This window comes from Xenopus laevis, chromosome 9_10L, assembly GCF_017654675.1.
Source record: "Xenopus laevis strain J_2021 chromosome 9_10L, Xenopus_laevis_v10.1, whole genome shotgun sequence".
In the NCBI taxonomy this organism is placed as follows: Eukaryota; Metazoa; Chordata; class Amphibia; order Anura; family Pipidae; genus Xenopus; species Xenopus laevis.
Genome location: NC_054387.1, coordinates 614,089 through 629,482, shown reverse-complemented (window position 1 = coordinate 629,482; position 15,394 = coordinate 614,089). Strand labels below are relative to the sequence as shown.

General features: G+C 42.9%; 1 protein-coding gene across 1 annotated transcript in view; it reads right to left on the bottom strand.

Annotated features, from left to right (window-relative positions):
• kcnh4.L (potassium channel, voltage gated eag related subfamily H, member 4 L homeolog) overlaps window positions 1-11,546 on the bottom strand; it is a 54,480-nt gene extending 42,934 nt beyond the window's left edge. Inside the window, exon 1 of the mRNA XM_018234682.2 lies at window positions 11,212-11,546. Within this exon, the coding sequence (XP_018090171.1) occupies window positions 11,212-11,287 (76 nt within the window). The 5' untranslated portion in view covers window positions 11,288-11,546. The remainder of the gene's footprint in view (window positions 1-11,211) is intronic.
• Window positions 11,547-15,394: the final 3,848 nt, after the last annotated feature.

The following is a 15,394-nucleotide window of genomic DNA, read 5'->3' as shown; positions in this document are numbered from 1 at the left end:
AATGTACAAGGAGCATTAGACTGTGGTCATTTTAAGCCGGAATCCATAGACCCTACTGCTGTGCCGAAATAATGATTGATAACATGGTGACGGGTGCAAAGCACAAGAAGTTGGGTTAAAACCAAGAAGGAAGAGTTTCTCGGCACTGATTAGTCCAGTCTACACCTCTCACCCCGAGGTTTTACAAGACACTGACAAGACTAATCCCCCCGGGAGGCCAATTGAGTCTGCCTTGGAATCAGTCCTCGGGCTCTTTGTCAGGCTCATTGATCATAAACTCCAGGCACATGTATGAAGGAATATAGCCTCATGCCTTAAAGATGCACGCAAATAAATGTGGAGGAGGCTGCCATACTCTGCGGAATAAACATTTCTCTGTATCAGCTCCTCATATAAAAAGGCTCTTCTTTATATATCTACCTAAACATTGAATGCTTATACTTTATTGTAGCCTGTGTCTCAGTTATAACAGCTTTGTGGGTGGGTATTGCAAGTGGTACCATTGTGTGCCGCCATTTGTATTCACCAAACTGAACCAGCTGCATCTCTAGAAACTCTACTTCCATTGTATTTCATGTTACCTTCAATATTTATGTATATTAGCGATTTTGCTGCTGTTGTTGTCAGGCTCACGTCAATTTTCTCCAGGTATGTTTCCAAATCTTTTATTTTACCTCTGACATTCACCTACTTGTTTAATCTGATCAGAGGGGCAGGTGATTGTACAAGGCAGATTTATGTAGGAACAGAAGCAACATCACCCTAACCTCCAAGGTTCTCCCCAATGGATAGTACCTCTAAAACAAATGTATAGTGCCTGAACCTGAAAAGTATTCGTCAGAGGCTTGCACATGACAAGAGGAACTCTATTGGGCAACTCCATTTTGTTAGGTTTCTAGTAACAGGACTTAATCATGTCTTATCTAAAAACCATTGGAAATTTAAGTTGTGGTGCAATTAGACACCCCTCGTATGGCAGAACCATTCCCCTTAATGCCCATGTCACATTTCATTCAAGGTCTATCCTCTTATCATGGACTGAAGGATCTTATTTCTATGGACTTGCTCTTCACCCAATATGCTCAAACGTCTACCGCAAAAATAGATACAAACAGATTCAAATGGGGAGGGATGTATAATAATAATAAATGAAAAAGCAACACAGATGTTGGGATGGTCACAAATCTTTTACTAGAGTCAAACCAATATTTCTGCTTCATAGGAAAACGAGAGGAGCCCTAGAGATCTGCCCGTGCGCTTGTTCTTGGTAAAATCAGCCTTTCAACAAACCAAATATATTCTTCTCTCCAAGATGGACTGTGGTAGGTTTATTTGGGAGTTATCGTTTATCAAGATCACTAACGTACAGGTAATTACAAGCCAGAAACATCGCCCATGATTGTGAAACTGCTTCAAGCACTCTACACTATCTACTGTATCCATCCATCCATCTAACATATGTCTTTCCAACCCTCTATCTGTTGTCTACAAATATTTCTACTGTCCACAAGGATCTAATTGTGTATAATGTCTGTCTGTCTGTCTGTCTGCCATCCATCCTTTATTCCTATTATGTTTGACTGTAACGTCTGTTTATCTGTCCATAAATCTATTATTCCCTTGCAATACCAACAAGGGTATCTTCTTTGCTGAGCATAGACCCTCATACAGTATATCTAGGTGTGCATGAGGTATGTGTATCCTTCTCTGTATTCCTCAATGTCCTGCGGCTTCACCCCAGTAACAACAGCAGCAGCTCCTGACAGGTCCATTCCCCAAGATAAATAAGCTGAAGTGGCAGCAGAATGAAGCTAAAGAATAAAGCTGAGGAATAAAGCTGAGGAATAAAGCCAAGGACATTCATCACTCTCTCCCTGGGAGATCCCTCTCCAGCACCGCTCCCCAATACACACGCACGTCAGAGAGCTTGCAATCAGCAGCGTGTATAATTAGCACCGTCTGTTCTACCCGCCCAGATTAGGGGGCATCGCATTTACCTTTCGTGAAACACAGAGACTGATGGGTAACAAGTCCAGGTTTGGCAAGTCCTTGGGCAACAAGGACAGAAAGCAATGAAACTGGACGAGCCAAATTCTACTGTATGTGAGCAGTGACAATTGATATATTTGATATTATGCAGTAAATTAGGCAGTAAATTAGCTTTTTGATCATTGTTCATTATCAGTGGCTGAGGAAGTCTGTAATATAAACCCGGCGTCTTGTTCTGAAATGAATCATTGAATGAATTCTAGTCCCGTCGCCTGTAATCCAGTCCCTTCTCTTCTTCAGCTTCTCATCAAGTTTTCCCTCCTACATTGTTAATTCTATTGTTGTTCTCATTCATTTCCTATTTTCTCTTTTCTTTACCCTTTCGACCTTCCGTCTCCCATCAAACCTGCACAAATTAAAAGCCCATAAGGTCCCATGTAAAGGTCTTTATTATATTAGTATTCTAGTGTCAATGTGTTCTCTCCTACCCAGCAGCCCTTTGCTTCTTGCAGGGGTGCTTCACCTTTACATTAACTGTTAGCATGATGTAGAGAGGGATATTCTGAGACAATTTGGTTTTCATGGTTTATTATTTGTGGTTTTTGACTTATTTAGCTTTTTATTCAGCAGCTCTCCAGTTTGCAATTTCAGCCGTCTGGTTGCTAGGGTCAAAATTTCTCTAGCAACCATACACTGATTTGAATAAGAGACTGGAATATGAATAGGAGAGCTAAGTTCAGTAATAAAAAGTATCTATAACAATATATTTGAAGCCTTACAGAGCATTTGTTTTTTACATGGGGTCAGTGACGGCATCTGAAAGCTGGAAAGAGAGTCCTGGTGTAGAAGTTCCTATCTGATCTCATGTTCCAGCAACCTCTGCAGTTATAATTCTAATAAAAGGACATGTTGGGCTCTGGTTTTACTTGTCTTTAAAAGTTTGCTGCAGTTTTGTCCAATGTATAGACCATTGGATGATGTCAAGGGAACTCTCACGCAGATTCTATGGTCCATATAATAATAATATTACATGTAATATTACAGGTGCAAACTGCAATTTGCACCCCCCCCTGAACTTAAAAAACTTGCTGCTGGTCTTTGTTAAAAAACAGATTCCCCCCCCATGAGTACAGTGCGGCTGAGCTGTATTCATGAAGACTGGGGGAGCCAATCAGGTGTCCACCCTACTGCCCCCTAAATGTTCTTGTCAGACCCCAGGGGTAAGTGACAGAGATACACAGTCCAATACAGGAGGGAAAACAGAGAACAGGAGAGAGATGCTGGGAGTTGTAGTACCTGAGTCGCTGACCTGCAGCAGAACAAAGACTCCATAGCCAGTTCCTTTTGCACTTAAAGAGTGTCAGCTCCGCGTCCATCTAAATCACCTGCATCTCAATTGGCATTTGGCAAGAAACTGGCGGATCATTTTCTCCCCTCCTCTCACTCTCTCATGTCTCTTGGTGCTGCCGGGAACATGTCTCCTAATTTAGGGCACAGATCCAGTGTCCCACATTTTCCTCCCTCTAAAATCCCACTTTATCTGCGCTGAGCGAAATCACTCCCTGGTTTTTTTTTTCTACTTTTCTGGGAAATATTCAGTTAAAGGGACCCTGTGGCCCTGACAATACAATCTGCTCCCGGATATGAGAGAGTATGGGAGAGTATAAGAGAGTATGAGAGAGTAGGAGAGAGTATAAGAGAGTATCAGAGTATGAGAGAGTATCAGAGTATGGGAGAGTAGGAGAGAGTATCAGAGAGTATGAGAGAGTATGGGAGAGTATGAGAGAGTATGAGAGAGTAGGAGAGAGTAGGAGAGAGTATAAGAGAACCCCTAAATGTCTCCGGTTTCCAGGAATAGGGGACCTCACTGAGAGAGAAATAATCTAGTTTTCAGTTCATCTCATATAATTATTATTATATCCTTCAAGCATCAATGTAGCAGTGGGATACAAACACTAAAGCCCATACAAAGGCCGACACACACACACACACAGCGCCAGCATTTTATTGGCCCATTTATGGGGCCCTCCAAGGGGCCTCCCCAACCAGTATCTGGCCGAAAATCAGGCAGGTTTGAAAATCCCATTGGGGTGAGGAATATATGAAGTCATTGATAAGGTCCTCGCCCCTTTGGCCTCCTTGTCCTGCGTTGTGATCCAATTGTTTGGCCCTTGGCCAACGGCCTAAACCTATAGTTACCACTGCAGTGTGAAAAGTAGAAAACGTATTTTGGGCACTTTGTGACGTTCCCTATCAGCACAATGAATGGGACATCTGCAGTCTTTAGTTTAGAGACATCGGGGGCTTTTCTGCATGAAACAATGACCTGCCGCATGCTGGGGAAATCACTACAACTCTATAATACTCAATCCATGACAACACACTTTACAACACATTGAATCCCTGTTGTGACATTAGATCATATGACAACTGGGGGACTCATTTCATGTGCAAAATCCCCAATTATCACTTATTACTAATTATTACAATGCTTTTGCGGCGACCCCCTTCCCTTTCCATTTTCTGCAGCTGTAACACATACATTGCACCCCAATAGCAACAATACTCTGCACCCCTTTGGTTTATAAATCCCTAAGTCTCCCAATTGTAGGGGTGCAGGTTGGACAGTCGGGCCCTTCTTTTTGGCAATACAGAAAGTACGTAGAGCTAGTGCACATGTATTTACTGTATCTAATAGGGTTATATATTTATATAGTGAAATACACAATGGGCAGATTGAGCAATTTGTGGGTTGGAGTTAAAATATCAAATGTGTTTATAATGATATAATTGCAAAACCCCATTCTCTCTTCTCTGCATCACCTGCGCGGCCTCCCTGTGCCCCATCCCCCCATGTTCAGGCTTCAGAGAATAAAGTGAATGATAAATTCATGAAGAGAAGACCAATCTGTAACTTTCCAGGGCAGAGCATTTTCCTTCGCACTCGGGTTCTTTGGTTCCATAGAAAACCTCTCAATAGTTGCCTGGAGACCTTCCCAATACACTTCCAGCTGAAGCTGCGGCTGCTGCACTGGAGCCTTGAAATCCTCCAGGAAATCCTCACTGGCAGCTGCGAAATGGCACTTATATTATGCGCTTACTCCTCTCCCCCCCAAACAGCTGCCCGACCCTATCAGTCCCCCACATTCACCCAAAATCCTATCCTACAAAAGTCATTAACATCAGCAGCAACTGCTAAACACACACACACACATACACCTATATACACCTATATACACCTATATACACCTATATACACCTATACACACACACACATAAACACACACATATACACACACATATAGACACACACACACACACAAGTGTCTCATATTCCAGCCCATAATAGAACTTTGCATTTGTGCTGCACAAAGACAAAGACTTTCCATGCTTTATCACTGTCGGCTTTGCCATGTTTTTAGGCGGCTCCACCCCCCCCCTTCCCCGAGCTGCTCACACCCCGGCACATTTTCTCATTAAACCTCTAGGTAAAACCAGTGACTGATATTACTGATCCCCACAGCAAATCACTTTTCAGGCCCCCAAAATATCTAGAGGTTTTATCCAATATTTATTGCAAATTGTGGAAAGGTCACCAAGGTCCAGGCCTAGGGCAGCAGGATTTTAGGGGGCGGCATGAAGCCCAACCACACCCGCATTGGTTCGGAAGCTCTGGGGGCTGATCATGAGAAACAATAGGTTTTTACATTTCCCAATTTCCCAATTTCCAATGTGCCATGAGCACAAATGAAGGGGAGGGGACAGGGGTGATGAATAGCAGAAGGCCTAGGGGCACCACTATGTAAATTTGTATATGAATTAAGGACTTGTGGGACCCCTATACCGCCTAGGCCCCCCTAGAAATGGGGGGGGCACTGCAACAGCCAGTCTGGGTTTAACACAGTTGGGGTGACAAGTGAGCATATCTTCAGACACCCCTGTCTTCATGCAATTGAGACTATACAAGCTGGGGACCCCCCCCCCCAGTACCTGTGCAGTACAGAATACAACATGCTCCTGCCATTGGAACATGAACAACAAGAGCTCAGTGCCGGTGCAACGTTACACCCCTTAGTGCTTTGGGGGTTCAATCCACACCAAGGATAAAGGAGCCCTTTAATATCAATGTGACTCACAACATCAGCATTTTACACTGAAGGGTTCCCTTCCCTTTAATAACACCAATGACATCATTTAGTACTTTTTTTGTAAAAAGAATGTCCCAATTAAGAAGCTTTCACTGGTTACAGAGTATTTCCCAGTGGCTATTTTGCTTTTACATTTACTAACTAAAAACCACATTGTAGATTGCAAGCTCTAATGAGCAAGGTCCCCTGTATGTCCTATGTATGGCCTATGTATGGCCTATGTATGGCCTATGTATGTCCTATGTATGGCCTATGTATGGCCTATGTATTTCCTATGTATTTCCTATGTATGTATGAGCTTGGGGAATATGTTGGCACTTTAGAAATAAATCATATTGATATTAATTGCCTGCTGACACTTCTTCTTTGTCCCATTGACTTAAATCAATTACGTCGGGTCTGAAATGGTGTAAAATAGTGTGAATACCTTTATAAATACGAATTGAATCATATGGACATGTCTATAGGACACCGCTCCATACATAGCTGTATATAGAGATATATATATATAGATAATAGATAAATAAAGGAATAGGAGAAACGATGGCTTTCCCAGAGCACATGGGGCAAGGGTGGGAGCTGTCTGCGGTGCTGAATGAAACTGAAAGCTGAATTTCTAAGGAATAAATTGACATTGTGAAGAGGCACCAGAGAGGTTAAATGAATGGAAATGAAGGTTCTCAGGCAAATGGGACAAGTTAGTAGAAGAATATTGGGGATTAATGGGAGGACAGAGAACAGTGAGTTGGGTCCGGCTGCAACACAACAGAGACCGACATCCTAATTTACCTCCCTGCGCTCTGACCTCTATCATAATCCTCTTACTAAAAAATCCTTCTGCAGCAACATGGCAGTTTATTTAGCAAAACGCCTGATGAATTGTCTCTCCAGCAGCAGCAGCACCGGAGTCATTCCTGCCGGGGAGCAGTTCTGCATGACGGCTGCTGTGTGCGATATACACGTAACCAACATATACCAACACTCATTTATACCGGCTTTAGTGCATTCATCACCATTGCATTAAATAATCACAAATAGGCAAGTACAGGTAAATATACTGTAAGTGTGTTTATAGGATGGGATACGTTATACGGAAACCTGTTATTCAGAAAGCTCCTAATTATGGAAAGGCCACTCAGGGTCGGACTGGAGGTTTGTGAGTCCACCAGGTTCTAAGTACCAGGGGCCCCCAAGCACATGCGCGAACGCCGGTGAAAATGGCGACAATCGGTGCTGCACATTATTGAATTTTTTTGTGGGGCCCACAAATTAGGGTAGAGGATCTGGTCCAGTCCGACCCTGAGGCCACCTCCCATAGACTCCTTTTTATCCAAATAATCCAAATTTTTTTTTAAAAAAAAATGATTCCCTTTTCTCCGTAATAATAAAATACTTGATCCCAACTAAGATATAATTAATCCTTATTGGAGGCAAAACCAGCCTATTGGGTTTATTTCATGTTTATATGATTTTCTAGTAGACTTAAGGTATTAAGATCCAAATTATGGAAAGACACATTATCCGGGAAACCCCATGTCCCAAGCATTCTGGATAACAGGTCCCATACCTGTATATGAGAAAGGTCCCCTTGCTCAGTGTCGGACTGGCCCACTGGGATACCAGAAAAGTTCCCGGTGGGTACTCCATCTTTTGCCTATTTCATGGTCACTAACAATTTCTGAATGGGAACAAAGAGGCTAAATAGATAGAATAATCGATTATAGTAAATAAAGAAAAAAGACTTGGAGAATAAGGAGGTTGAGGAAGGAGAGGGAATATAGTTTGGAGCATTTTTTGCTGGAAATGAAATGTTAATAAACACCAATAATGAATTTCACTTATTTATAAGTCCCCCAATGTTTATTAGAAAGTTACACATTTCACTGGATGCGCCCGGGCCATTGCTTTTTGCTTGGGAGCAGCTATTTATATATATATATATATATACTGTATATACCTTAACGCAAGATTGATTGAAAAAGCAACGTAGCTGTAATTATAAAGCATAGACACAGTATTACACTCATCAGCTCATGCAAAAGACTCATTAGTTTGGCTTCACTGTACAGAAGGACAAAATCACTACTATGTCACATATATATATATATACTGTATATACACTTATACTGATGCTTCTACGATGCAGGCTGCAAGATGAAAATGTGTTGTATATTCAACTTGAAGGATCACTGCCCCCTTGTTGTGTTCAACGTGTTCTGAATTAAAACATATGGTCTATGTGATATTTATAAATAAAGGGCACTCTTAGAGAGACCTATAGATATACTCTATATAATAAAGGAAAGGCATAATCACTGTGAGTGCCAAAATGTTACCCCCCTTCCCCCAGTGATAATAATGATTTACCTGAAAGTCAGGCTGTTGCTCATGTTCCCAGATAAAGACAAACCAACTCATTTCCATCAAATCATCAGGGTCTCTCTTTTTCTCTCTCTCTCTTGAGATCTTGCTCCTCCCTATTGTGCTCACTGAGGGCACCCCTATATCTCTGACAACTGGGAGTCGGGCAATGTCCATTATTTGGGTTCTGTTAGGCCTTGAGATCTCGCTCGTCCCTATTGTGCTCACTGAGGGCACCCCTATATATGTGACGGCCAGGAGTTGGGCAATGCCCATTATTTAGGTTCTGCAAGGCCTTGAGATCTCGCTCGTCCCTATAGGCACCCCTATATATATAACGGCCGGGCCCATGATATGACTTTACTCATCCACTTGTTTCTTCAGCAGAAGTGAAGCAGCTGATTTACAAGTAGCAAATTCCCCAGGTAGTGACCCGGGAGTGTTCCCAGCGGAGCCCAGAATAAGACAAAAACAAGAGCAGCAGCAGCAGCAGCTCCAGGGAGACGAGTAAACAAAAGCTCAGTGTGAATAAAAGCGTCAGCCTCTCTGACAATCTCAATTTTCTCCTATTAATTCCCCTTCTCGGATTCTCATTCGAACATAAAAGCTGCAAAATGTTCCAAGGCCAAACTCTCCACAACAAAACCCTTTATTTCAGGCTCCATTGATTTGCGGTATCATTGCAGTGTAACATCCCCTCCTTGTGGGTTTTACAGGGTCTCTAAAGGGCAACTACGATCATTATTATTATTATTATTATTATTCCAATCTCCCCTTTATCTCCAGCCTGGTACCCACTCCCATGTCTGCACATCACAAATGGGCACCTCCAGGCGAGTCATTGTATTGGGGGACACAGGAGGCTGGAGCTACATTAGGGGCGCAGGTTTGTGCATGCGCTGCTGTATATGCGCATCTGTAGAGCAGCTCCATGCAATAATACAATGGGGCCCATTTTTTCAACACTGGGCAAATTTGCCCATTCGCAGTTACCTATAGCAACCAATCAGTGATTAGCCTTTGAAAGCCCGCCTCAAGTAGAACAATGAATGCAGCAATTTGATTGGTTGCCATGGGTTACTGCTCATGGGCAAATTTGGGCAGTGTTGATAAATGAGCCCCAATTGTTTTGTTCAGTGGTTTATTGTGCAGCTTGAAGTCACGGTCAGTGCTGTGTTTATAGAGACTGGACTCAAGGGGAAGTTATAGCAAATAATTGCAGGTAAATGATCAAGCGCAATATAAAGAGAGAACAATATTCAGGTGTTTTATAGTTTTAATAAAACCCCCCACTGCTTGAAATGATGGGATTTATGTAACGTTCCCCGTGTGACCCCCGTCTGATCCAACATTAACCCCCACAATCCTTTTATTAGAAACCTGCCAATTAAAGGCCACATTACTACTAACTATATAGATTATATTTCTGTGATTAATGAGTGGAGCGGCTAAAACAACGCATGGATCTGTCACGATTACTGTGATTGCGCCAAATCAGGGTTCAGTTGGGGATTCGGATTAATCTCGGCACGTTTTGCTGGATTTGGATTTGCCAAACCAATGCTGAACCCACGTGACTTTAAATCTCTCTGCACAACTAAAAAAAAAAGGCAATTTAAAAATAAAATTGGAGTGAAATCTGATTTGCTTCCCGGCCATTGCGGCTTTCATGGGATTTCTGATCCCGGCTGCTGATATAAAGCTGAGGCTGCAGCAGAAGAGCAGGAATGTGACAGTTAGAGGAACATGAGGCAACTGCCACATACACATGATCAAGCCCTGGGTAGCCCGGCACATAGTCACACAGTCCTTTATTAACCCCTTACAGGAGTGGAATCTTCTGGTCCCACATTGTGAACATTCCAGGAACTGAATGAACAAGTTGTGCTGCACTGCAGCTGTTGGGTTACCACTGGGACTTCATTGTCATTAATGAACCTGCTCCAAATCTAGGGCCCAGTTGTCACCAGCTGACAGTTAATGGGCAGTGCCAGTTTGGGGTGACCTTGGACACGTGACCTTATTTTCAGGTTATTTTCCATGTAAGTCGCCCTCGGACTTAAAATCCGCTTTAGAGAGGGATCAAGTTTAAATGAACTAAATGTCCTGATACAATCCTGATACACCTTGTCCCACCTGTGTCTATTTACTGTTTTATACTGATATTTATTATTTATTATTTATCCTCATATCAACCCTGAGCCCCAATCTGCTCTCAGGTACCTGTGCCCCCTCCTGCCCCACAGCACAACCCAATGACACTTATTACACACACATTATAGATATATATATAGAGATATACATATGACAGTTGCACGGAAAACACTTTCACCAGACGCCAATTCATTAGGAAAGTCGCTGCGATTTCAGGGATTTCTCTGTCCCGAGTATTTTAAGAGACACTTTATTATGGGATAATAATAATAATAATAATAATAATAATAATGGTAATAATAATAATAATAATGATAATAATAAAATAATAATAATAAAATAATAATAATAAAATAATAATAATAAAATAATAATAATAATAATAATAATAAAATAATAATAATAATAATGATAATAATAAAATAATAATAATACAATAATTAATAATATAATAAGAATAAATTAATAAAATAAGAATAAAATGAGAATAAGAATAAAATAATAGAATAATAAAATACTAATAAAATAGAAATAATACAAAGAGAAGAGAAAGACTTACGTGTCCCATCGAATCTGGTGGCGATTGTGTCCAGGAAAGTATTCTGCGGGGCGAGTAACCCTTTCATGACGGGCATGGTGATGATGATGATGATGGAAGTGACAGTTGGGGCTCCCGTGGGCAGGAAAGTGCCGGGGGTTCGGCATCAGCGCTGAGACAATGAGACAAAGTGACAGAGACAAGTCCGGCTCCGACCCCCGAGTCGCACGATTGAGCCGCAGTTCGTGAGTTGAGGCATCGCGTCCGCCGCTCAGTCGCTTCTGATCATTGTCCCGGCGATCAGACCGATTGTTTCATTTCATTCTCTCCGCTGACTCTCCGCCCTCCTCCTCGGGCTCCTCCCTCCTCGGTCTCTCTCCTCCTGTGGCTCCTCCCCCTCGGTCTTTATCTCCTCCCACCTCCCTCCTCCTCTTCTGCCTTCACCACGTTTGTATCAGACTTCCCCTCCCCCGTGTCCGCAGCTGCTTTTGTCTTATCGGCCTCTCAGTGGTTCAGGTGCTGCTCTTGCTCCTCCTCCTCATGCTCCTCCCACTCTCTATCGTGTTATATTGGGGACACCTTTATTCTTCTCACTGGGGGAGATCAGGCTGCTCAGATCATTGGCTCCTGTAATGATGATGATGATGATGACACAGATGAAGGTCAGGGTGAAGAACATCAATGAGCCAATCAGGACCTCACCCCATTGAGACTTTTTTTTTTAAATTTAGGTAAATACAATGAAGAATGACAAAAAACAATCCATACCAGGACACCCCATTGGGATTCTTAAACCAGTCAATATCAGTTGGGGAGGCCCCAGCCCCCATAGTTCATCCATCAGCAGCTTCTATCAGCCTGTGTCTGGCACCTTTGGGGTTCTGGCACCTTTAGGGTTCTAGATACAAGACACACCAGCACAACGTGGATAATTCTAGCAGGATTTGACCTTGCTCGTTTATTTGCGGATGCAACGTTTCGGGGCGTGACCCCTTTCTCAAGCATCTTTAGGGTTCTGGCACCTTTGGGGTTCTGGCACCTTTGGGGTCCTGGCACCTTTATGGTTCTGGCACATTTACGTTTCTAGCACCTTTGGGTTCTGGCACCTTTGGGGTTCTGGCACCTTTAGGGTTCTGGTACCTTTAGGGTTCTGGCACCTTTGGGGTTCTGGCACATTTATGGTTCTAGCACCTTTGGGTTCTGGCACCTTTAGGGTTCTGGCACCTTTGGGGTTCTGGCACCTTCGGGATTCTGGCACCTTCGGGGTTCTGGCACCTTTAGGGTTGTGGCACCTTTGGGGTTGTGGCACCTTTAGGGTTACCTGACAAAGCAGGTTTGTGGGGGCGCAGCGGTCTGTTGTGGTAAGAAAACAACGAGTGTTACTTTGTGTAATTCCTGCGCTGAGCGAATGGGAAAACCGTGTGTTTGTGGAAAACTTTGCTGTGGATAAAACACAGGCGCTCGGCTGTTTGGAAGTGACTGGGATTATGACTGTTTGTTGCAGTTCAGCAATTTCCCTGTGATATAAATGATGTTTCTGCGCCATACAAATCTCTGTAATGAAATCATATGGGGGTGAGTGGGGGTGTCTCTCTGGTAGCAGCGCCCCGTCTCTCTCTCTGTAAAGCCCCCCCCCTGTAGTAATAAAGTGCTGTCAGTCTGATCAGAAATGAGAGCAAGCTCTTGAGGCAATCATGAGAGCAGCTAATAATGTGCCGCTTGTATCAGTGGTGTCTGTGAATGGAAAGGAGCAAATACAACACAGTCACAGGCTGTTCGGGAAGTGAGATTTCCCCATTGATTTGTCACAGCAGGTCTGAGCCCATTGTACTGAGCCCATTGAACTGAGCCCATTGTACTGAGCGGAGCAGCAAAGACTTCAGTTGCAGATCAAAGCTGGACCCGCTTCTCTTACACACTGAGTCTTCCTCGGCCCATTAGGCTTTTATGTGTTGTCACTCCCCAGTTGTACATCTGTCTGTGTCTTTACTTGTGTCTTTACTTGTGTCACGTGTGAGTCCTGGGTGTTGTCGCATTTCTAAGCCTTTCTCATTACACACAGTGACAATCTCAAGAGCTCAGGCTGGTGGCCCAGAGGTGCCAATAGGAACAATTATATGTGACTCACAATATTCTCACAACTACATTGTTTAGAAGAAAAACGAACAAAGCGACAGTGAATCAGACCCATTTCGTTTTGCCGAAAAATTCACGAAACAACCAAAATTTGCCAAAATTCATTGAAGTTTATGGGTGACGATTTTTTTAACACACGGCAAATTTTTATTTGACAAATTTTTTCTCTCATTGGAGTCTATGGCTGTCGTTTTTATGGAGAAACTTTTCAAAAAATGTCACTTATCACTTAATGACAGGGGGGTGTCACTTGTTATAGGGAGGGAATTGCCAATATCCAACTATAAATCCTACTGAAATGAGTGTCCTGCCTATTGGGGATCATGTTAGACCTTCAGTGGGGCATTGCCACCTCCATTCCCTTCACAAACAAACTCTTGTCTTTGCTTTGGAGTTTGGTTTGGAGTTTGATTTGGAGTTTGGTTTGGAGCTAAAGTTTGGTTTGGCGTTTGGAGTTTATTTTGGAGTTTAGTTTGGCGTTTGGTTTGAGTATACAATTCTTTCAGTGTCTCCTACAATGGAGTAGCATCTTCTCCCCTACCTCTTTCTGTTGGAGTTCCTCAAGGCTCTGTCCTGGGACCATTACTATTCTCCCTCTATACTTCCTCCCTTGGCAAATTAATAAATTCGTATGGTTTCCACTACCACCTCTATGCTGACGATACTCAGATCTATCTCTCATCTCCTGATCTCAACCCAGAACTCCTAACTCGCGTCTCCTCCTGCCTGTCCCCTATCTCTACCTGGATGTCACAACGCTACCTTAAATTAAACCTCTCTAAAACTGAAATGGTTCTCTTTCCTCCAACTAACACCAGTAACATCCCGGAAGTATCCATCATAGTTACCAATTCCACTATCACCCCCTCTCCCCAGGCCCGGTGCCTTGGGGTTATCCTAGATTCTGCCCTGTCATTCACTCCTCATATCCAGTCACTTATTAAATCATGTCACTTCCACCTAAGGAACATATCCAAAATACCATCATTTATCACCCAAGATGCTGCCAAAATTCTTATTCACTCTCTCATCATATCACGTCTAGACTACTGTAACTCTCTTTTAATTGGCCTCCCCCTCCAGAGACTGTCACCTCTCCAGTCCATAATGAACACTGCTGCGAGGCTCATACACCTCAGTAACCGCTCCTCCTCTGCCTCGCCATTCTGTCAATCCCTGCACTGGCTTCCATTACCTTTCAGAATCAAATTCAAATTAATGACACTGACTTTCAAAGCACTTCATAACTCTGCCCCACCCTACATCTCTGAACTCATCTCTATATACTCACCCACTCGCTTACTGCTCTCCTCTACTGACCTGCTCCTCAACTCTTCTCTCATTACCTCCTCACATGCTCACATTCAAGACTTTGCAAGGGCTGCACCCCTCCTCTGGAACTCTCTCCCACCGTCTGTCCCACTTTCTCCCAACCTTTCTGCTTTCAAAAAATCTCTGAAAACGCACTTCTTTCGAGAAGCCTACCCTCACTCTGCTTAACTACCAAACGCAACACCACATACAGTACCACATTTCTCACCCACTTAATTCAATCTTGCCCACTCCCACACCTTGTGTATTACTCCCTTCCCTTTAGACTGTAAGCTCTTTTGCATAGGGCCTTCCTCACCTTTTGTACCTGTATTGATTGTGATGTATGTAACTCCATATGTTCTATGTATATAATTCATGTGATGTAGTTGTATAATCACATTTACTTTACAGTGCTACGCAATATGTTGGCGCTATATAAATACATGTTAATAAAAACAATAATATGTAGCAAGTCACATGCTTTATTGAGCTTTTCCAAGGCACTAACATCTGTTGGCCTTTTTGGGTAGAGAATTGACTTAAATTGGTTACAGGGAGTTGTTGTCATTGATTGTTGCTTAAACTTGACCAGGGCCCAAAGGTGACCATGTAGGCGTCAATAAAAGCTGCTCAAGCCAAGTCACCAGTTGAATTGCCAGTGTATGTCCCTCTAGCTGACAGTTGGCTTGGGATCTACTGGTCCAGTTTGATCATCCCATCAGGCAAGGATCTCATTTTGATACGGTTCTCTCTG